This window comes from Panthera leo, chromosome C1 (genome assembly GCF_018350215.1).
Source record: "Panthera leo isolate Ple1 chromosome C1, P.leo_Ple1_pat1.1, whole genome shotgun sequence".
Taxonomy (NCBI): Eukaryota; Metazoa; Chordata; class Mammalia; order Carnivora; family Felidae; genus Panthera; species Panthera leo.
This window is the reverse complement of record NC_056686.1, coordinates 45,905,812-45,930,163: the sequence shown is the minus strand read 5'-3', so window position 1 is coordinate 45,930,163 and position 24,352 is coordinate 45,905,812. Positions and strand designations below refer to the sequence as shown.

The following is a 24,352-nucleotide window of genomic DNA, read 5'->3' as shown; positions in this document are numbered from 1 at the left end:
TGTGAACCTTGCTGCTACTCAAAGTGAAGTAAAAATTCACAGTCTCTTATGAAATAGTTACAGTTATTCCCCATGAGCCCAGAGGTCGTTGTATGAAATTTTCAGAAGCAACAGAGATTGGTACTAACTTAAAATGTAGAATATGCAAGTAACCCGGAAACATATTGAATTGACCAGCTTCCCAATCAAATCTCTTATACTCCTCTCTAAAATGGGACTGTGGTGATGACTAGTTCCTTACCTCAAATAGATATTAAAATTTCCTTGGGAATAGTATAATAGAATATGTTATCTTAAATAAGAGTAACAATTTTCCGTAAGAAATGTATCGCCTTCCTATGTCGAGAATCCCCATGCTTCATCCTCATTGTTTGATCCGTGAAGATGTGCTGGAACAGGTGATGGGAACTTTAGGCCCCAAACTAACAAACTGGCAGAAATGTTCACTCCACAAACATTCACTGAGTGCCGACATGAGCCGGGCCCTGTTCTAGGTGCCTGGGGTATGTCAGTGAATGCACCAGACACAGGTCCTGCCTCCAGAGAGCTTCCTTTCTACTGGGGAAACAGGCAACAACATAAAAATAAGTAACTTATGTAATACGTTCAAAAACGGTAAGTGGTGCAGGCAGAAGAAAATGTTGAGTGAAGTGTGGGAGCTTTGGAGCATGTGGAGAGCAGGTGTAAATGGAGGTTGGTTATGGTCAGGTGGGGCTCATGCAAAGGTGAGATGTGAGCAGACTAGAAGGGGTGAGGGAGGAAGCCAAGAAGATGTCAGGGTGCAGAGTATTCTAGTCAAGGAGTCTCCATTCCCCTCTGTGTAAGTGAGAGTGGGACAAAATGCAATCACACGTCTTCCGACCCTAATGTTTCAGTAAAAGCACCTAAGGACCTGCCCAGGTCTTGCACAGGACTGCTCTGGGCCTCCTCCTGAGCCTGTGTCACATTAGGGCCTTGAAGACCTGGGTTTTCAACTTGCTAATTGACCAGCCGTGTTGCAAACTATGGACAAGCCACATCACATCCAGATTCAGTTTCTACAGCTGCTAAAATAAAAACAAAGTAAAATAAAATAATATAAAATTAATAGATTATGTTCCAATTTTCAATTTTTAGAATGGAAGTGCAAAATTAATTTCAGTGAGCACATTTTTGCTTCTTGAAGTGCCTGCTTCTGCTTCAGATATGCTGAGGAACAAAAATAGACTTCAGTTGGTGGTCACCTGTCAGCCTTTTCCTCCTTTAACTCGCCCTAAAGAAAAAATCTCTGCAGACATTGGGTCTCCATCTGCCTGTCCCTCATTGTCCAGCCAGTGGTAGGGAGCCGGGGACATGAACTATGGTATGCAGGACAATAGATGGGCTGCGTTTGAATCTTGGCTCGTCTATTTATGTGTTAGACTCCTGAGCGAATTACTTAATGTGTCAGAGCCAGAGTTTCTTCATCTTTATACCTGAATTGAAAATAACACTTGCCTTGCAACAGTATCTTGAGAATTAAGTGAGAAAATAAAGTTAAGCGCCTTGAAACTTATTAGCATCCTAATGCTTCACATGGAAATGCAGCTGTTTTTGCTATTATTATTATTATTATTATTATTATTACTCTTATGTCTAAAGCAGAAGAAAATGTCTTGTCCAACCTATATTTTTTCATTTACCTTTTTGGAACATTTAGAAAAACATCCCAGCAATAAAGTTTAGGTCTTTGGCCTCCTGTGTGTGGCAGAGCTGGCCTGGGGGCTCAGAGAATGTACCGTGTCTGAATACAGGCCCTGCCACTAGCCAGCTGTGCAATACTCAGCTAAATGTCTTCTGAGCCTCAGGGAACCTGTCTGTAAAATGGGGACGGTAATTCCACCTTACAGAGCTGGTCGATTGCACAAGTTAATACATGTACTAGAACGTTGAAAACAGTGCCTGGCAGCGTTGACATGAGTAAGCAGTCAGCACGTTTGCTAGCCTGTCCATTAGGAGCCCTGGCCCTGGCCCCCACCCCCTGCTCTGTGACAGCTGCCACAAGCCCTCCCCTCAGCAAGCTGCAGTTTCTCGTGTATGGGGTAAAGAGATACTGAAAACAGCTATGCCAGAGGCTTGTTGCTAGGATCAGTAAGCTCCATGAGGGCAAGGATGTTTTTTTAACTGTTTTGTTCTTCACTGCATCTCCAGAGACTGAAATAGTGCTTAGCATCCAATAGGGCTACTTTTGAATGAATGAATGAATGAATGAATGAACGAATGAATGAATGAACGAACGATTGTGCTGATGTAAATAAGCATCACCATACAAGTTCTGCATAAATGTTCAGGGCGTACCTTCGTTTCCTGTATTTTTCCCATATTTTAGTCTGTTTTTTTTTTTTAATCCAAATAATGAGGTATCCCCAGGTGCAAGCATCTGGTTGTAAATTGCAATTTTCAACACTTCTTAAAAATCTAACTGGAAGGCAGTAATGCAGGTGTTTCCTTTCACTTCACAGTAAGGAGATTTATGATTGATCTGCACTCCGTGGCATAAACAGATGCTCCGTGGCCCCTCCTCCCTCCACTGTTGAACATTAATGACTAAATGTTACTAAGCAGTTAAGTGGCTGCCGTGGCACACACCAAGTGGCTCCCCAGGTCCACTGCTACCACAGTCCTGCTACCGAGGTGTGCCGTCGGGCATGCACAATGCCATGTGGCCTGAGAGCCTTAGCTCACAGATTTGGGGACAGCCCAGGCTGCAGAGACCACCCCCCTCCAGGAGAAGCAAGTCAGACCTGCGAGTTCCCAAACATGATACCCAATTACCCCGTGCTGCTTTTTTTTTTCTTTTGAATATTGTACTTTGGTCTGAAGCAGATGGCATGAAGCCAGGGAGACATGCTAATAGCTCTCTCCAGAAAAGTGTACACAGCCCATCTGTTGGTTCCTTGTGGGGGAAAAAAAAAAAGACAGAGTGAAAGAAAAACCTGCCACCGACAGTAGAATCTTTAGAGATCACAGTACTTACAGATCTTGGAGTTTAATTGTACACTTGGAAAAATGCAGTGGAGGCATTTATTCCACTGTAACTCATTCACCTTTATAAAGAGACTTTCTCCAGTCTCCAGCATTTAGGGGGCCATCGATGTGGCCCACAACTGTGGTAGACACAGAGGAGGTGGAGAGAGAAAATAAAGGGTTCCTGCCAGCAGGTGGTTTCTTGTCTAATGAGGGAGGACAGAGTAACTGGGCGATAACAACACAGTGTGACAAGTGCCATAATGGAGATGAACACTGAGGACTGCGGAAGCCCAGAGGAGGAGAACCAGCCGAATCCCCAGAGCAGGGAAAGCGCCCAGCACAGGTGATGCTGAACTGGTTCTCAGAGAGCATGTAAGGAGTAGCCACATGAAGGAGGGGGTGGCTTTCCGGGCAGAAGCACCAGCAGAGATGAGAGAGAGCAGGTGGAGTTTTGTTTGCAGGTGCTGTGGGGAAAGGTACCCGTGAAAATGGGATGGAGAGGTGGGAAAGGGGACTGACCCCTAAAGGCTCCTGAGCCAAGCTAAGGCATCTGAACCTTATACTCAAGACAATGAAGCACTGTATTTGCATTTTAGAACAGTCCTCCAGGGGCAACGAGGGGGGCGGAGCGGAAGCAAACTAAAAAATAGCCTGGCTGGAGGCTGAAACCTTCCATCCCTTCATCAAAATGGCCATCAAGTGGCACCCTGGTGGCTCAGTCCGTTAAGTGTCCGACTTCGGCTCAGCTCATGGTCTCATGGTTCGTTAGTTTGAGCCCCGCGTTAGGCTCTCTGCTGTTGGTGCAGAGACCACTTGGGATCCTCTGTCCACTTTCTCTCTCTCTCTCTCTCCCTCCCTCCCTCTCAAAAATAAATAAACATTTAAAAATAAATGGGCAGCAAGTTTGAGGTAGTTGAAAGATCCATGTCTCCCCCATGTCAGACCCAGTGCCCCCTTTTTATGACAAATATTTGTAATGTCACCTTCAAATTCTTGAAATTCATCGATAATATAACTTACCTACACAGCTTTTTAAAAAGTCAATATGATGCCTGCATTATAAGGAGGAACTTTTCAAAAGCTAACTTATAATAAAAAGGTACGTATCTGAATACGGAGAACGCCCAGGTCCGAGCACACTAGATGTCCTACTAAGTGGCCTGGTGTGCATACCTATAAAGAGAGGCACTGCAGGTGCAGACAGATGCATGAACGTGGTGTTGGCTCAAACACCAGGAGAAGTGTTTCTGTCGGGACCACAGCTTTCCCAAATGGGGAGCAGCTCTTAACAGTGTTTCAAACAAAACGAAATACAGTCTGCCCTCAGAGTACACAGTTGTGACCTTCCTAGAAAACTGTGCAATGAAACTTTGCCTTTCCACGTAATTCAAAGTCCAGTCCATACTCAGTTGTAAGATACACTGTGGTATAACTTGCACACGTTGGTCTCAGACATTGTAGGATATCTACGCTCGCCGCCTCTTAAATGCGGGTAGTGTCTCCCTCTAGCCAATTGCCCTGACACCCAAATACACGCCCCAGATATCCTGGTCACCTCCTAAGGGATGGTAGCCCTCCAACTGAGAACCCCTGGGCCCCACCAAATAAATCAGAAAGTAAGAAACACACTTGCAGAGTTCTTAGTCTGTTGGTGGGCTTAAGTCACAGCCTTATTAGGTGATAGGTGAGGTGAAAATCAACGTAAGCGACTGTCAGGTTTGGAGTGTCAACGTCATTGTGTCTTCGCCCCTCTTAGTTCAGTGCGCTAGGGCTCAGGGGATCTCATAAGGATATTGTCTGTGTTGCTCCTTGATGCTCCATAAGTGCATTGCACACTGCTGGATTAATCAGCAAGAAGCCCATGTGTCCTGTCTCTGACTCTCTGGCACCTCCTGTCACAAGGAAATGGCTAGACTTTCAATGCCGCCCCCATTCCTTATTCATCATTGAAGGGATCTGAGGGTGGACCGTGAGTGACGCCCTCTGCACGTGATTTCTCTGGGCTCCCCGGGGTCATTGACATCACCCATGACCCGACCAGCACCACAGCGCCTGCCTGCCTTCCCTTTGGAAGTTGCTAGGATACCCTGCATCCACTCCTCCTTTCCTGGCCCCACTGCTGCACACCTGCAAACTCCTTCTGACAGCCATGAAAAGGCTGGTTTTGAGAAGTCAGGCCAAGTCGGCGTCTCCATCCTCTACTCCGCCTGGCCGGGGCATCTGTCTCCAAGTCTCAGCGGCACATGCATATGACCCCTGGGCCCCCTGAGAAGGGCAGGGACCACCGGAAGCACGTGGGAGTTTCTCTGGGCCCGCCCACACTTTGCTGAAACCCTGGGTGACTGTACCAGGTGTACTGACTGTGCGAAGATCAGAAATTGGTCTTGGCCGTCTGCGTGGGGCACTGTGGTACAGAGGGAAGAACATTAGCTTCGGGGATGGACGACCTCAGTTCAGATCCTGATCCCACTTGGCACTGACTGTGTGACCCCAAACACAGTACTTTCCCTCTCTGAGCACCAATTTCCTTATCCCTAAAATAGAGATAATAAGAACACCTCCCCTGCGAGGATTTTGTGAAGATGTAAAGCATCTATCTAATGCTGTACCTAGAATGTTACAGTCATTTCTAAGCGGAAATGATTCATGTTACTTTTGTTCATGTGAACGTATCAGTTGTGCTGCTTTTAAAATGGTTATATCTCACCTGAAAGGACTTAGTACGGCCAACAATTCTCATGGCAACCTACGTGAGTGGACACCCTGGAGTTTCGCAGTACCCAACATATGCCACTGTATGAGGTGCCCCCGAGTAGACAGTCACCTAAAATTGACATCATCATCATAACACAGAAATCGTGTGTAATAATACCTGTAGCTACCATTTATTGCATGACTGCTGTATACAGGCAAGGAATTGAGTACTTCAAAGGCTTTATCTGATTCAAATACTACTAACTGCTAACATTTACCAAATGCTCACTCTGTGTCTGGTGTAGGACTCCACCTCACATACATCATCTCCATTTATCTGTAAACCAGACCTGTGTGACAGAAGGTATTTAACGTCCCCTTTTCAGATAAGGAGGCAGAGCCCTAGAGAGCTTGTGAGCACTCCCTAAATTTCAGAGATAAGAAGTGGCTGTCTGAATTTTAACCCATGCCTCGCAAACTGACACTCTGGTTCTTCCCTTGGCACACGGCTTCGATGCCTGGAAGGAAGATCTTCCTACCTGGCTTTCCAACAAGGAGCCTGACTTTTAGCTTAGAGAACTGGCACGATTGAGAATGTCCCAGGCCTAGGAAGAAGGGGAGTCAAGATTGAAACCCACATGTGCCTGATGTCCAGTTGTCTGCCTTTTCCCATGGGACACACCGGCTCTCCAGGCTCTGGTGTCAGAAATCTTTAGCAATTCTAGCAATATTGTCATTATCCTCCAGATGTCTGCCTGGCTTGCTCCCTCACTGCATTCTGGTTTCCACTTATGAATCGCCTCCCCGGAGAAGTTTCCCCTGACCATTGCTCTAGACAGAACGCTCCCTGAGAGTAGAGGCTTCTGTCTCACTCATCTTTGTGTCTCCAGTCCCTTGCACATAGCCTGACACTTAATGGTTGTTCATTTATCTTTCTGCTTATCCCTTGAATCTGTGGATTGTTCTTTCCTAGGGTGCCTGACTATTCTTCTACCCCCTTCCAGGTTATGTTGCAATGGGCGCTGTCCTCCCATCCTTCTGGGGCCAGCAGCCCCTCGTCCAACAGCAGATCGCCATGGGTGCTCAGCCACCAGTCGCTCAGGTGATGCCGGGGGCTCAGCCCATCGCATGGGGCCAGCCGGGTCTCTTCCCTGCCACTCAGCAGCCCTGGCCAGCTGTGGCCGGGCAGTTTCCGCCAGCCGCCTTCATGCCCGCACAAACTGTTATGCCTTTGCCAGCCGCCATGTTCCAAGGTCCCCTCACCCCGCTTGCGACCGTCCCAACCACGGGTGACTCCACCAGGTCAAGTCCACAGACCGAGAAGCCCAGGCAGAAAATGGGGAAAGAGATGTTTAAGGATTTCCAGATGGCCCAGCCTCCACCCGTGCCCTCCCGCAAACCCGACCAACCCTCCCTCACCTGTACCTCAGAGGCCTTCTCCAGTTACTTCAACAAAGTCGGGGTGGCACAGGATACAGATGACTGTGACGACTTTGACATCTCCCAGTTGAATTTGACCCCCGTGACTTCTACCACGCCATCAACCAACTCACGTGAGTGCCTGTCTTTGGAAACATAAATCCAGTGAGAGCGACGCCTTGCTTCTGGAGTCAGTGAACTCCTTTCGGTTCCCATGCAGCAGGCTTCCTTGTTTACATCACTACTAACAATAATAATAGCTGCCCGGTACGAGGTACCAACAATAATATACATACCTACTTCGTATAATGGCTTTGATTACTTTTATACTCATAACAGTGCTTATTACAGGTTTTGTTAGACCTTTTTGGCCAATATAGTGAAGTTCAAAAACAGGAGGGTAGGCAGAAGGGGAGCATCGAATACAAACCTGTCGCTTTTCTACCATGTCACTCTGCTGCTCAAGTTTTATTTGTTCACATCCATTCGCTCATGATCCCTGCTTATGACACACAGATTCCTGAAATGGAAATGCAGGGTGAATGGGAACCGCAGATGTTTGGGGGACAAGGACAAAAAATTAGAACAGAAAATTAAGATCAAGAGAAAACTTGGAGAGAAAGAGCAGCTGTAAGTCTCGTCCAACTAGTATAGTAGAAGCCAGATTTGGGCTTAAGGCTTTGGGTAGGCAAAGAGAAAAATCGGTAGCCTTGCAGAAACCTCTAGACTGGGAACCAAGGACCAGGTTGATCACTTTGTAGTTTTGTGCCTATGGGCGAGTGATTTTATTTCCATGAGCCTCAATTGCCTCATCTCTCTTAGGCTAAGGGATATTAAAAGGATTCAGTGGTACAGTTACTGAAGCATTGTATACGTCACGGAGTTTAAAGTCTTTTTATCACCATTATTGTTGCATAGTGAGTGGTTTTCTGCAGAATCCTGACCAGGGTTCCAAACCTTGGCTCTCCTACCACAAGCTGTGTCTTTGGGTAAACGTATGACTCTTCTTCTTCACCTCAGCTATATCATGGGTAAAATATGCGAGTTGGCTTGGATGAGCCATGTGCCTCCTAGTTCAGGCATTCAGTGATTCTGTCCCAGCTCACTTTTCTACTGCAAGCATCCGGAAAATCATACCCATGTAGCCAATCAGAATCCAGACACACTTGAGCATGGATATGCTTGGTCGACACCGTTCGCAAAGGTGTCTGCCGATTCAGCCTGTGCCTTGACAATTGATAAGGGAAAAGAAAAGTCTCATGGAACAATGAGTTTGGCGTTTTCATTACTGTCATAGATGATATGGATCACTGCTTGGCCAATATCGTGAATTGTCGAAAAAATCTAATGCTAACACAATTAGATAGTGTCATTTCAGCCAGGTTTGGAAGGCTGTTCTGAAAAGGAATGTCTTCGGTGTGTATAAACAACACGCTTCCACTCAGGCCATATGATCTACATAGCAGGGGCCTCACTATTAACTCTAACTCATAGGGTTTCAATGAAGAATAATGAATAAAAAATGAAATGGTCGAAGAATGAGAGTCATGCATAAATAAGCTTCTCTTGACGACAAGCGCTCTCTTTCAACAGGCTGGTGTGCCAGCCACAAATAAAACGAAAGTTTCAATTCTTTGAGGACAGGAAATGTGTCCTAATCATTCGTACCCTTCTCATAATGCTAGCATAGCATCTCGCCCGTGGGAGACATTTGCGAAAGGTCATAGAGATTGAAATGAAGGAAACAGGCCGCTCAGTTACTGTTGTGTTTTAGAGCAAGGTTCTGCAACCTTGACTCTGTTGGTATTTTGGGCCAAATCATCCTTTGATGTGGGATCTGTGCTGTGCTCATAGGACATTTAGCAACACCCTTGCCCTCCACCCATTAGATTCCAGAAGCACCCATCCTCTGCCCCTAGTCATGACAGTCAAAGATGACCCGAGATATTGCCAGACGTTCCCCAGGATTTAAATTGCCCCAAATTTAGAACCACTCTTGTAGATTATAGAGGTATTCTAGAAAACCTTCTGCAGCCTGAGACATGTCAATAAATGCCTGATTATGCTTCCAATCAATTTCATCTGGTAAGTGGGAGCAGTCTACCTCTCAGACAGCAGCTCAGCCTGGGTTCTCAGCCTTTAGTCAGCAATGAGCCACTTCCAAACACAATTCAGAATCCAGTTACACTAACATGTATTAAACAGCTATCACACATCAGGGTGTTTCCAGATCGCTCATCTCACTTAAACTCACTACAACTAGTTTGCTCCATAATCGTCTCACAAAACAAAACAGATTTCCTTTTAAATTAAAAAAAAAAGTGTTTTCTTTCAAAGAAAAGAGTGAAGCCAGTCTTTATATCCTCTTATGCCGAAGCATCACCTTCAGAATGTTTTGAGTGGAGGATCAGTCGGACCAAAAGTAAACCACAACTAGAGATAGAGCGCACGGTCTGACTTCAGCTCAGGTTATAATCTGGCCGTTTGTGAGTTCGAGCCCCGCGTCGGGCTCTGTGCTGACAGCTCAGAGCCTGGAGCCTGCTTCAGATTCTGCGTGTCCCACTGTCTTTGACCTGCCCCCCACTCACGCTCTGTCTCTCTCTCTCTCAAAAATGAACAAACATTAAAAAAAGAGGGAAATGGAGCACACAGTTGGCCGCACAGCAGAGACCGACCCATGTTGAATCCCAGCACTCCTGTTTCGTGGCGCTCTTCACTCTGAGAAAGTCACTTCACCTCTCTGAGCTTCAGTGTCTTCATCAGAAAAGAACAATAGCTAAACAGCTCTTTGCAGCATTCGCATTAGAGAATGCCGTGAATGCGGTGCCCAGCTTGCTGGCACAAAGTAAAGAGCATCATTATTCTAAATACATATCCATCAAGGCAAAAGGCACTCACCAAGTTTGAGAATCACTCGCTATCTGACAAACAGCCAGATTTAGTAAATTCTGGGCAGTTATGGTAGGGAGGCCTTATCCGTGTCATTGGGAATTTAGCTACTAAATCAAGCCATAACCACTTCCTCATTTGGGGCTGAGCCAGTGACTGGTGTTTTCCAGGCGAAATTAGAAATCGCTGAAAGAAGAATGGCTTCAACTGGCATATTTGTTAGAACCTCTGGAACAAGTGAGATGAGGAAAACGTGGGAAGGCCGGGACAGAAAGCGCAGAGCCTTACGCAGTGAGAAGTAAAGTGCTAGTTGTCAGCCTGCCAGCAGCTCCATCCATCCCCCCACCTCACTGAGGCTATCTTCGTGCAACACGTGTTTATCAAATACCTGCCGCGTGCGAGGTTCTACCATTCACCAACTGTGTGGCCTTGAGCAATTTAGCACCCTCACTTCCCTTATCCGTAAAATCAGGATAACTCCTACCTCAAAGAGGCTTTGGGAGGGTTGGAGATCCTGTCTGTGAAGTTTCTGGCCACATCTGACACATAGAGGGCATCACCATCCTCCAGTCTATTTATTATTGAAATAAATGCATGACGGTAAGGAAGAGAGAAGAAAGAAAAATCTGGTCGGTGCTTATCACCTGGAGTGTGTAGAAATGCAGAGTTTCTGAACCAGTAGGTTCAGAACCAGTAGGTCTGGGGTGGGGGCCTAAGAATGTGCATTTCTGGCAAGTTCCCAGATATGCTCCTGCTGCTGAGCCAGGAACCATTCCTTGAGAACCACTGCCTGACCCGCCCATATGCACCTGCTCCTACCTGAGCATCAGGTGTGTGAGAGGGCCAGGATAAATACGTACAGAGGAGATGTTCGCTTGTTCAACCGACCTGACTTAGGATAGGAAGCAGAGTGCTGGATTTGACTGGAATATAAGCCGATCCCTGAGGCCCCTGTGGGATGTAAATGGTTGCAGCCAGACACTTAATGATGTTCCCTCTCTGTGCATGGTCTCTGTGTAGCTCCAACCCCAGCCCCTAGACAGAGCTCTCCATCCAAATCATCTGCATCCCACGCCAGCGATCCTACCACAGACGACATCTTCGAGGAGGGCTTTGAAAGTCCCAGCAAAAGCGAAGAGCAAGAAGCTGTAAGTGACCACCTTGTTCTTTCTGGTTTTGTTGTTCCTTAAGATTAAGACCTCTGTATCTGAAATGGACAGTGGGCGAGGAGCCCTGCATAGACTCTCATGTTCTAGGCGGGGTGCGAGAGGGGCTTTCTTTCATGTTCAAATGAGCAGCTGAAAGCCATGTTCCTTTCATGAAGTCCTTCCCGCGAGTCCCGCATTTGTGGGTGTGGCACCCGCTAACCGCAGGTGCTGCCTCCTTGAAAATAACTGATTATACGTGTGCATGAAAATGTGCCCAGCTGTCTAATGCTTTCCGTTGTTGAAAAGAAAAAAAAAAAAAAGTGTTATCTTCTTGTGTTCTAGCCTGATGGATCACAGGCCTCATCCAACAGTGATCCATTTGGGGAGCCCAGTGGGGAGCCCAGTGGTGATAATATAAGTCCACAGGCCAGTAGCTAGATAGCACAGGTCTGGGTAGGTATCTGTTCTTTTTATCTCCTTCACCCTTAAGCTATCTGCTTTCTGTTTTGCTTGTTCTCCATTGCTGAAGTCACGTCCCTGATGTTTGCACCCTTTCTCCCTGCCTGAGCATATTCCTGATGTTTGCACCCTTTCTCCCTGCCTGAGCGTATTCCTGATGTTTGCACCCTTTCTCCCTGCATCGTGTCTATTTGCCATCTTGTTCTTCCTCATGGATGCATGACCTTTGACGTATACTGCTAGGTAGGGGTTAGGGTGAGGAGTGGGGATCGGTCCCATTCTTTTAGTAATGATATGTTCTGAGTGGATGGCGGTGATAGAATGAGGCATGGTCAATATTAACACGGATTCAGTTTCTGAAAGCATCAGCATTCTGAGATGGACGCATCCTGCCCACCCTGATAATTTCTCACTGCAGTGGGATCCAAATGCTTTAACCTTTGAAGCAAAGTGTCCCTGCATCTGCCTACACTCCACAGACCTAAAGAGGTCACCAACCAAACATCCGGTGAAGCCAGGCAAAGAAGCAAGAACAAGCCTTGGAATGAGACTGATAGACGTAAGCTCACAGCAGCCCATTTAGTGTTGCCACAAGGGACCCCCTCGCCCTTCCTAACGTAAAGGCAAAATGCGAAGCTCAGAGACACGTAGCATTCGCTTGACGCACTGCTGTTTGCACCTGTGCTACAGCATGTGGTTTGCTGCTGAACCACTTCAGATTCCATCAGCAGCTACTTTGAGAGAAGTGTCCTTACATTCACTAGAAGTGGCTTCTGGCACTTGAATCTCAATACATCTGATTTGGTCCCAAGAAAGAGGAGCTGACGAAGCAAACCTTCTCAGGAGACAGAAGTACACCTCGTTGCCCAGACGTGGTTTCTCAGGTCGCTCCTTGACGAATGTGTTCGATTTTCAGATACCTGCCTAGTTTTCCACAAATGTGTAGGACTGCAAGGCTGTACCCACAGAGTTCCTTTCCTTAGTCCTGAACAGCGTGGTCAGCACCATTAAAATGGTAAATAGTTTTCACCATTCATAACTCGGTGCTGAGGCTCAAAATCCTCAGTTCGCATGTAAGTTATTTTGACAGTTATTGAAAGCTAAAACAGTGTTTGGGAAGTGCATTTTGTTAATAGATTTTATGATGAAAGAGCTCAACATGCTGTATATTTTGCTACATTTTATACCAGTACAGTAGCATATAATAACACATATGCCATGCAAAATACCCGTCTAAAAATTCAGCCTTGCAAAGCTCTTTGGGAAGCTGGTGAATGTAAGGCAAAGTCAATGTTCCAGGAAAGAGGAGAGCTGAGGATTATGGGTGGATGGCTTGGAAAGATTCCCCAAGAGGTTTTCTACCCCCCTGTGTATGTTTTATTTCACGTGCTCAACCTTTCTGAAAAATTTGATGAATGAACCAGAGGTGACAAGAGCCATTCGTCAGTATAACAGCTAACATCATCCTAAAATTGAAGTTCTTCTAGAAAACAAAGATGACTTACACCATTTGCAGATCAATGTATCAAACCCTCATCTTTATGAGCCCGCTCAGCTTGAGACAGTCCAACAAGCTGAACTGTGTCTTGGGGCTTCAGTCTATTCCATGTTTGATGCTCCATCCAGAACCCCATGCCATGGGAAAATGTGATTTCTTAGTTCTCTGGCTTCCCTAGTCCCATAATCAGAATGATGCCAGCTGGGGGCTCACAGGCCACCTCTCACTTCCAAAAAGTAAGCAGGCTTACATTCACATATAAATTATAATAAATAGCTCCCAACCCCAAAAGGGCTGGACTGTAATCTTCAATGAAACAGTTTTCTCCCTTTGAACACTCCACTTGGCATTATCACAATTGCCTGTTGAGAATCCCAAGCCAAGAGGCTGATGCCAGCCTTGCAGACATATCCCCTAAGACACCCACAGTTGAAGTCCACATGAGCCTTTCTGGGCCCCTCCATCAACAGCAATACAAGCTGCATGTGATCTTTCCGCCCCTGTCACATCCGCTCATCTGCGCAATTAGAAATCTACTTACTGCACCAGCTTAGTGCCTTTCCAGACATTTGGAGAAGGGACACTATGAAGAGAAAGTTACATCCGTGGCTCTATTTTCCCCTCTGTTTTTGTACAGTTGGAAAGGAGGAGTCTTGTCCTTCTTATCACCCTTGCATTTTATCTCCAGCTGCTTCTGATTAGAAATACCCACACGGTTCTTAGTAGGTGGGGGTAACATCTGTTAATAAGTGAAAGCCATATCACACCGTCACACCATAATAAGAGAGAACAAACGGACTCAGCCCTCGCAGGTGGAAGCTTCAGTACCAATCTCAAACACCAGTTCTGTTTTAGCAATAAAGGGAAATATCTTCAGTTATTTCATTTTTCCCCTTACCCTCCCGTCTGGGACAATCCCGTGTCTTTGAAAGACTGGGTCAACAGGGGGGGTAAAAAGAAAAAGAACCAAAATAATATTGTAATGGCTGGTGTGGGAATGGCAGGTAATTTATACTTCACTGATGTGTTTCTGGAGCAGTTTTAAGGGCGAAATGTTAGCTTTTGAGGAGATGAAAGGAAAATGAAAACATTTATTTGGTTAAATGGCTAAGTAAATAAACTGCCTATCAGACTTTCCCAGCTGTCAAATCGAAGTTGCATCTGTAACAATGGGGAATTGTTTGGTCTGTCTCCCTTAGTAACAATAGATATTGCCATAAATAATAAGTCGTTGTCATGTTTTTAATACCGATCTTCATAGTGGGAATCCAAGACATGTAAAATACTACCTCATGGATTTCTAGTGTTCAAGGGAAAAGAAAGCTGAACTTCAGATGCTTTAGGTGGAAGAATCTTTAAAAGAAATAAAAAATTAAAAACACAAGCTTTGTAAGAAGAAAGAAAGAAGTGCATAGAGTCAGGGACTTAGGTCTGGATTATGGTTTCAAAGCTGGTGACCTTAGGCAAGCACGTAACCCCTTTGTATCCTGGTCCCTCACGTGGATAAATATGGGTAATTAGTTATAACAGCTCCTTCCCCAGGCTGCCCCAGCGTCAATAATCATGACCATGAAAGTGCTTTGTCAGCTTTGGAAGTAGAATACATGTATTTGGAATTATTGTTATTACTCTATTTTTAAATACAATGAAACAACAGAGCCTTAAACCAAAGAACCATATAAAACAGAAAAGAATCTGTCTGTCTCTTGGACATAACAGTTAGAGGCAAGTCCAACCCCAAGGCCTTGGAGTCATGCAGTTAGGAGATGGGAAGGGCCCCTCTGAGGACCATGTCGGCCAGGGTGGAGAGGTGGGCTGGGTGCCCAGAAATATTTAAAAGACGAAATCAGGAGACCGCTAAGACTGAAGGGAAGTGGGAGGTGAGGACAAGGACATAACCAAGGACAACCCCCGCATTCCTAATTTGGGGAACTAGACAGGACAGTATGCTTGAGCAGAGAGAGGGTGGGTTTACTTTGGAACTTGAGTTGAACTTGAGATGCCCATGAGACAGCCAAGTAGAGATGCAGGAGGCTGCTGGATTCAAGAATCTGGAGGTCAAAAGAGAAAAGCAGACTAAACAGCAAGATTTCGATATGGGTCCAAGCCACTGAAGGAATGGGCACCAGTAGAATATGTTGATCGTTTAGACCAGAGGTCAGCAAACTCTATAAACGTTTATGCTTTGGGGTGCCTGGGTGGCTCAGTCGGTTAGGCATCCGATTTCGGCTCAGGTCATGATCTCACGATTTGTGAGTTCGAGCCCCGCCTTGGGCTCTGTGCTGACAGCTCAGAGCCTGGAGCCTGCTTCGGATTCTGTGTCTCTGTCTCTCTGTGCCCCTCCTCCACTCATGCTCTGTCTCTGTCTCAGAAATAAACAAACATTAAAAAAAAATTAAACATTTATGCTTTGTGGGCCAGGTCTCTGTCACAACAAATCCACTCTACTGTTAGAGAAAGAAAACAACAAGGGATAATGCATAAAGGAACGAATGTGGCTGAGTGCCAATAATACTTTATTTAAAATACTTTATCAAATTAATTATTAAAAACAGCCAGCCACCAAAATTGGCCAACGGGCTATGGTTTGCCGACCTCTGATTTAGATCCCACTCACTGTCTCTAGAATCACTCTGCAGAAGGTAATCACCATGCCTTTCATTTACTACTACTAATAAAATGTATTTCAAAATTACTAGCGTGTTTATAACCCTTCCAGAAACATCACCTAATTCAATCCTCAGGGTCACCCTCTTAAGTATTTTTATTATTCCCATTTCACAGATATGACAAGTAAGACAAGTAGACAGGTTAATGGCTTGCTAAAATCACAAGATTTACACATAATGGGGCTAGGATTTGAACCTACATCCACATTATATAGCTCGAGAGCTCTCAACCCCACCAGGACCACATGGGTTTTTAGCAGCTTCCTTTTGACTTAACAGCTGTGTGACTTGAGGTAGATGGCTTCGTTCCTGACCTTTGGTCTTCTCTTCTGTAAAACAATTCCCATATCCTTCCAGCTGACATTCTAGAACCTTCTAACTTGTCCGGCTCACCCAGTCAGGGCATGGAAGACCCACTCCTCACATAAGATCTTTAACAGCACCCCTCCCCCAGGCTGCCTTATTCTAACAAAGGACAGGACTGAAGCCCCTTAAATATGCTGACTTTATTAGGGTTCCCAGAGACTATTGGCCTGAGATCCAGTACCCTGTCCTGATGACCAGGACTTTACTCTGGACAGGACCCTCTGCTCATGGCAGAGAATTGGTATCAACAACCTCAGCGTCTTCATCTACTTTGTGACAACAGCAAGAAAGATGATGTACATGTGCAAAGCAGATAATTTGTGTCCATCATTGTTGGAGAAATGTAGAATTGATCAAAATGTTTGTGGACAACCCCCCCCCCCCCAACTCAGATTTTGCATCTCTGGATTCACCAAGTGTGTTGCAACATCTCAAGATCCCAGGGAGCAAGTGCATTTGGGCAGCAGTGTCCATCTCTGAGGTATTTGTCTTAAATCCATCCTGTATTTTAAAGACTTTTCTACCCTGAAAGGCAAACATGCAGCCTGAAAGTGATCAGAAAACTTTGTGGGGTTTTCTTTTTCCTTTTTGTTCAAAGACTCCCAGCATTTGTTAAAACATTTTTTGTTATCTGAGCTCATTTGTTACTTGTTACAATCCCTTGAGGTAGATGTTACAAGCCCCGTTTTACAGATGAAGAAACTGAGGCCCAGGTAAAATGCTTGCCTAAGTTCATACAGGAAGTTAGGATTGCTAGGGTCTTTCTGGCTCTAAAACCCATGCATTTTTAATGATTCTATTCATGTCTTCAGATAGGACTTGATTCATTTCAGCCTCATTTCCACTCCCTGGCTACCACCACCTTTTTCATTTGCAAAGCCAGGAAATGTAAAAACCCCACTTAGCTGGGCCCCAGTGTTGGGGCTGGTTATTGCCTCGGCAGGGTGGTGCTGAGGGGCTCAAGCTTTAGCTCCTGTCTGGCTCCGGTCCGACCCCTGGCTTGACCCCAGACATAGACGGGCTTGCTCAGCAAGCTGATTGCATGGTGCACATTGACCTCTCCTCTAAGACCACCTTTCTCAGCATGCCCTGTCTTCTCTCCACCCACAATTTTTTCAAGGGACGTATCCTTTGGTAGACGTAGCTAAAAAAGGTTTCCGAAAATAAACTTAATAAAAATTAAATGGGTGCAAAGGACTAAGCATAGTTTAGGTGGCTTCAGAAAGGGGCTCATCATAAGGCAGGATAGGAAACCTCAAGCCAAAATGGGGCGGCCAACTGGGGGAAGTGAGGAAGCAGACACAGAAACGAGAGACCGCACCCTGGGCTGCTCTCCTCTGTTTCCGAAACTTCAGGAAAAACAACCCTCAAGCCTGAGGCCTCAGCTTTTCTCCCTGTAGGCGAGAGGTGTCAGGCCACGAGCCGTTCTTACTTTGACCTTCTACAAGAGGGAGCACGTGGTACTGGAGAGGACAGTGGGCTTAAGGATACCTGAGTCCGTTTCCATGAAACTCTAGAAAAAGACAAATCTGTTGATAGTGGTCACAAGCAGATCAGTGCTGGTGGCTGGCACTGGAGAGAGGCGTTGACTGAAAAGGACACAGGGAAGGTTGTGGAAGTTCTGTAGCTTGATCAGGGTGACGAGGGCCACACGGGTGGATATGTTTTTCAGGACTCCTCCGACTGTACACGTAAAATAGGAACATTTCATTGTCTACAAACTACACCTCAGTGAAGTTGATTTTAAGATGAGAATAGGTGAACTCACAGAAATGGAGAGCAGATCAGAGGTTACCAGGGGTTGGGGCTATGGGAGACTGCTTAGTAAGTGCAGTCTGTTTGGGGTGATGACAGAGTTGTACAACGCTGCAGGCATAATTAATGCCACTGAGTTGCACACTTAAAAATGATTCAAATGGCAAATGCTTTGCTATGCATATTTAATTGCAATTTAAAAAAAAAAAAGCTAAAAAACAAACAAATAAACCTGGTTCTATCCCAGCTCTGCCCGTGCCGCCTGAATGACCTTGGGTGAGTCCCCAAGGTCTGAGAAACTTGCTTCTTCGCTATGAGTAGAGATAGGAATATCCAGGGGACAGCCTCACTATGAAGTCCAAGTGAGATGGTGTCTGTGAGCTAAGGAAGTCCTTGCAGACTGTATATGTTTCTGTAAACATAAGCTCTTATCACCCTAATTCTGTGATTCTCCATGGCTACTGTACATGAACACATAATTCGTACGGGGCATCGTCTGCAAACATGTGGAAGTGTCTTCTCCACGGGACCCTGCACCCAGATTCTATAGATTTAACCCCACATTCTTTCCGCACAATTTCCCTGGGCTAGTCCAGTGCCATTATTAGATTTCCTAACAGAGCCCCATTACAGTGGCTCCTATGTGCTCTGAAGGAGAAGCCACCTACAGGTGATTGTGAGGCCTAAAACTACCTTCTACAAAGGAGGGATAAAACCACACCCCCAGGCAAGAGGGACCTAACCTTTTTGGAGTATCTCTTACGTGTCAGGCTTTCTGCTAGGTAATCAATGTATATTTCCTCCTTCGATCCTCACCGCACCTCTCACAGAGAGGATTTCTAGGCTCATTTTACTAATGAAGAAATTGGAAATCAGAGGGGTAAAGTAACCCGCACAGAGTCCTCCAGTCCTAGTCCCCTGCCGTGACCTGTATAGACCTCTGTCCGCACTGCGTCATGTTATCTTCTAGTATGTTCTACACAGTGAGCTCCACTGTGCCCAAATTCTGAGTGGGAGCAGAGTGGCCCATGTCACCTGCAGAGTCCAGAAAGTCTTTCTACTGGGGCTGGGTCTGAAAGTAGAAACTCCCATTGTAGGACAAAGAGAGGCCCCAACGGCAGAAGAAACTGCCCGAGCAGAGTCTCAGAGATGGGAAAATCCTGTCATGTGACCAGGGTGACCAGAAGAGCAGAAGGTGGGGCATAAGAGAGAGAATGGAAATAAATGAGGCTGGATAAGAAGGTGGAGCCATATTGGAAAGGTGCCATCCTGAGGGGTTTGCATTTTCTTTGGGGTAATAAGGAGTCAGGAGGATTGTTTTGAGCAGGAGAATGGCATGACCAAATCCACTGCAGAAAGATCATTCTGGCAGAGGCATAAAGACATTTAAAAACAAAAAACAAAAAAACCATGATTTACGTGACCTGAAGGTTGGGTTTTGATTCACAGTCTGGAAGGGGCATTTATTAGCTCTAATGGACTAAGAGACAAATGGGTCTCGTGTGCCCAGCTAAGGAGCTTTGACCCTACCCTGTGGGTGACTGGGGAGCCTTTGAAGGAGGGCAGAGATGTGGTCAGATCTGCCAAAAGAAAACAAAAAATATCAATGGTGTGCTATGTTAATGTATGATTCCACTTAGGCTTTTGGAATATTGAAAATAGCCTGAAGACCCCATCATGACCTTGCCAGAAGCCAGGTCAGAAATTTCTGGATCAAATGATTTCTTACTCCCCTCCAGCTCTGACAGTCTAAGATTCTGTAACAAGGAAGTTAAAGCTATTGCCAAAACCGATAATGCATCACAGTGTCAGACTTTGGGATTATCTGCTGCTTGGGGTTTTCCACACCACTGCTCCCCTTCATTAGTGGGGATAATTGAGAGTTGACTGCAGTCCTTACCACTGTTGTGATGGTCATTTGAAACTAAATTCCGGCAAGCAGGAGATGTGTGAATATTTATCTCAGCTGCAGAAAGTTAATGCAGTGTGGCATTAATTACCCTGTCTGAGCCTGCTGTCTTCTTCTGTTTTTAGGTGTCATTCTCTGTTGAATAAATTAGTTTCCAAAATTAGAATAGAGAAAATTGTAGGGTGAGATCAAGGCGGCCTGAGTTCTTAGGATATCCAAAAAGAAGAGTGGGCAGAGAAGTTCTACCCAGGAATGATGAAGATACATCCTATAGCCCAGCATAGACGGGACATGTCTTTTCCCAAGAACTTGTACTTGACTTCACTACTTCTCCCTTTGCTCCACCCCGCCCACCCCCAAAACACAAACACGGTAACGTTGCATGGTTAGCCTTGCAGTAGGTATTTGAAACATTTCAAGGCATTGGTAGGGAAGAGATGAGGTGCATAACAAATCCTCTTGCTATAGATTTTGCTGGGTTAGAGTTTGAGAGTTTGAGAGAATTAAGCCAAACTGGACTGTATTTAGGACAAAGTGATCAGCACAGAGGAGAGAGTAGAAGCTGTATCATAGTCATTCATTAATCCAACAAATTCATTCATTGAGCACCTACTGTGCTGGGTCCACACGTGTAAAATAGCAGAAGAACTTAGCAAGCAGTAACCCAGAGGTAGGATATGGAATAATGGGCTTCCCTGTTTTCTGTCATGAGACATTTGGGAGAAAGATTACACTTACTCTGTATGTTTCTAAGGGCAGTATGAAGTCCCATGGGTGGGAAGCATGGAGGGACAAATTGGTATTCTCTCCTGTTATAGAATAGGGGGTCTCAAAGGATAGACGGATGCTTTTTCCTGGAAGAATACAGACGTAGTGAGGTCTAGAAGAAGACATCTTAGATTTGACAGCAGGAGTCCTGGATTCTGTTCAGGATGTGGTTTCTAAGTAACTTTGTGATTCTAGGGAAACAAAAGCTCCCTTCTCTAGGATTCACATTCTTCACCTATAAAATGATGGATCTGGACAAAATTATCTCCTAGTCCATTCCCACCGTACAATAAAAGCAAGCAATGTGATCTATTAAATGCATGAGGTACAGCTCGATGACCTTGAGATCATGCCACTTCTATGACCTTCAGATTTTATCTGCAAAATGAGATGGAAAGAAGAAAAGCCACTCCCAGGACAGTTAAGCAGATAAAATAAGACAGGAGGGTGCTTTGTAAACCGCGAAGCACTCTACAACACTACAGATTGAAGGACTGGTCTTTTCTCTCTCTCTCTCTCTCTTTTTTTTTTTTCCACAGCAGTTGTTGTAGTAGCCTAGAAAAAGCACTGGACCCTACTTTCAGGTCTCACGTTCCAAACTTCCCTAGCTGTAGGAGCATGGAAAATTGCTTCACTGCTTTGTACATGATTTCCCATTTGCAAAACAGATAAAACATCTGCTTTACAAGTCTGTTGTGATAAGCTAAAAAGACACTGTACTTAAAGATACCTAGCATGGTGCCAGACGCATAGCCAGGGCTCCCAGAATATCAGTTCAATCTGATGGTTGAAGAAAATAAGCAAATAGAAAGGATCTATACCCACATGGCAACAGGCAGGCTAATATAGAAATATGACAGAATTAAGATGTCACTGTTTCCTTTTAACTCTGGCGCAAATATCCAAGAGTGGACAGCAAAAGGTCAAGGGTAAAGGAAGGGCCTATATATGCCTAAGACCAGTGTCTTGATCTGATCTGCTTGGCCAGTGCACCCCGGGCCGTCTCAACATCAAGTCTCAGGTAGTGTCAACAAGGCTAAACACCATTTCCCATATGCCTTTGGACTGAAGGTTTGCTTTGTCACATACAGGTCAAAATCCCTGTGTGTGTCTCAGGACAGCCAGTTCCAGGGTGCAGGCGGATGACTGGTCAACCCTGAAGCAGGAGATTTAGTGGAAATGAGTCCCAGAAGCTCTTCACTAAGAGCTAAAGGCATAATCGCTGTTTTTCCTGCTCAAAAGCGTACTCAGTCCTCACTGCCTGCAGAAACCAAAGACAGTTTGAAATAGAATTTCAGTGGTTTCAAGTAGACATTCATAAAACTATGTTGGAAAATTTTCGACTCGACTCTTGATGATTGTTATTTTCTGAAGACCTCTTCCTGCCAAGCGCTGTGCTTGGACGCTTTAGATATAGATTATCTCGAATTCTCTCAAGAACCCTGTAGGATAAACAGTATTATTCCTATGTAATGGTTGGGAAAAGTGAGGCTCAGCAAGGATAAGTATCTTGCCCACCTCACACAGGTCGTCCAGCTCTCTCTGCTATACCTTCCTTTTCCCCTAATGGGGAACCAGTCTCAGCTTGAAAACCAAGGACAGACCTGGGTGAGTAGTTATTCTTAGTGATTAAACAAAGTTGCCAAAATGACATGCGTCATGATCAAATAATCCAAAACGTACCTAAGGTCATCCATCATAAACTGTCATCTTTCTGTTCTCATCCCAAACCCTCTTTCCCAAGCTGTGTCAGGAAATCCTAACTGGAAAAGAGCAGGTCTCACTTTGTCCTTCTGTCCATAGGAGCTGGAGCATCTCTATGCACAGATCAACAGACCTAAGAAATAGCATCGATGTGGGCTCATGACAGGTGCTTCAAGACTGGCATGGAAATCGGCATCGTGACAGGCTCTCTTGTATTCTTTCACCTCACCTCATCCCATGAAGAAATTCACGACTGCCCAACAGAACTCATTTGGAAGAGGGAACTAGGAATTCATGGCAACAATGGCAGATAACTATGGCAGCACAAGAGGAAAAAAAAACACACAAAAGTATAAAAAATCATACCCAACATTAAATCACAAATTAAGCCAATGCTTACCTGACAAATATTCTGAGCTCTCTCAGCATGGGTTTAAGATGACCCAGTACGCAAAATCATAATTCTCTTTTTATTTCTCAACCTGTTGGCCACTGTAAAGACATCAAATGTGGAGTTACAGGCCTCAGAGAGTGACAGCAGGGTTGGCACTGACTTCTTTTAGACATGAGCAAGATGTCCTCGTGACAACAGTATCGTCATCCCTTTGCCTTTTGACGTATGATGATGTATTTTCATCACTCCACAGGGCCTGGTCTGCCATTCTGTCCCCCTTCCTTGGTCATGTTTAAAAATTAATGGGTGTAAAGATTTTTGTATTGCTTCTGACTTTTTTTAGATATGGGTGAGGAAATCTAACTGGAAAAGAAAAGCCTCATATGAAAGGAATTCACTTGAAAATCACAAGACGGATAAGTGGTTGATTATGATCAAGAATGTTGCCAAAACACCCCTTTAGCTCTTCTGCACTCTGGTGAAGACAGACGGCTTTCGGTTCAAATCTTCATTCTGCGAGTAGGAAAGGACGTCGGAATCCCATTGATGAGAAAGACGAAAAAATGCATCTGGTTTTCTAAGAAGCTCTAAACTCTTAAGTACAATAAAATGATATTTTTTATTTTTCCGATATCTTGCTGCTGTGATGCTATGCAGACAAGTGTCTCTCCACGTGCCATTTTCAAAGAAAAGTCATTTGCCAAATAATTCTGGTACAATCCTGGTTATGCGGTTTTGGATCTTAAAACCGACTTTCTAATGGAACAATGGTGACACGAATATTCGGAATAACAAACTGATTCCAGGATCACAACTGTTCATCGCTATCTCTTTTTGTACATCAGAAAATTCAAATGGGATTTTTATTTTATAACTTGAAAAAAAAAAAAAAACCTTACCATTAAACTCTTTAAATATTTAAGGGAAATGGCTTTAAGGAGTTCTAATGAAAAAAAAAATGCCAGTTTTTTTTTTTTTGTAAATATAAATGTTAATGAAAATGCTTTTTAATAATGCCATTACACTGTAGAGAAGGTAGCAGATTGAGTGCAGGATGTGACAAACTTGATGGATGGGGCTCCCTCTCCAGATGTTATGTGGAGCAGATGGGGGAAAGCTGGAGTTCAGGGACAGGTGGCAGAGCAGTTGGCCAATCCATAGCTAGTGAGCAAGAAGGGAGCACGTGACCCCACCGTCTACTCCAGCCCTTCCACAAGAACACCCGCCCTCGGTGGAGAACACAAGACAATGCTCACATTTTGAAGGCCTGTCCTTTAGATTCTGAAACTCCCTCCCATCTCTTCACGCCCACCGACCCCCATAGAGATCATTGAACTGTTTGTATGTGAAACAGAAGAGTTTAAGCTTCCTTTTTTTACATTGATGAGACAAAAAGTACAGTGTTCAGTTCATACATTTAGCACATGATTTTCATAAAGAATCTCTCTATTTTTGCCCTACAGAGAATTGTGCTACAGGTCAAGTGTGTTTTCCCGATGTTCCAGTATGTTGAATTTAGTGGTTTAACACTAAGGAGAAAACTTTAGAGGACCATGCGGTTAACTGGATTTGGGGTTAACTATCATTACTTGGTTTTAAACCTTGGGAAGTAGAATTGGCATTGATATGATTGACTTCAGTACCTGTGTATCTTGGTTCTTCATATGAACAGAAACAAAAGTGATTTGAAAG

At 44.8% G+C, this 24,352-nt stretch overlaps 1 protein-coding gene across 9 annotated transcripts in view; it reads left to right on the top strand.

The window, feature by feature from the left end:
• Positions 1 to 23,577, top strand: part of DAB1 (DAB adaptor protein 1) — a 406,242-nt gene extending 382,665 nt beyond the window's left edge. For 8 of the 9 annotated variants that reach the window (XM_042951826.1, XM_042951825.1, XM_042951821.1 and 5 more), the window contains 4 exons: positions 6,687 to 7,235; positions 11,011 to 11,138; positions 11,481 to 11,591; positions 22,366 to 23,577. In XM_042951826.1, the coding sequence (XP_042807760.1) occupies positions 6,687 to 7,235; positions 11,011 to 11,138; positions 11,481 to 11,576 (773 nt within the window). In that variant the 3' untranslated portion in view covers positions 11,577 to 11,591; positions 22,366 to 23,577. The remainder of the gene's footprint in view (positions 1 to 6,686; positions 7,236 to 11,010; positions 11,139 to 11,480; positions 11,592 to 22,365) is intronic. The other variant, XM_042951822.1, reaches the window with a different exon arrangement.
• The last annotated feature ends 775 nt before the right edge of the window (positions 23,578 to 24,352 follow it).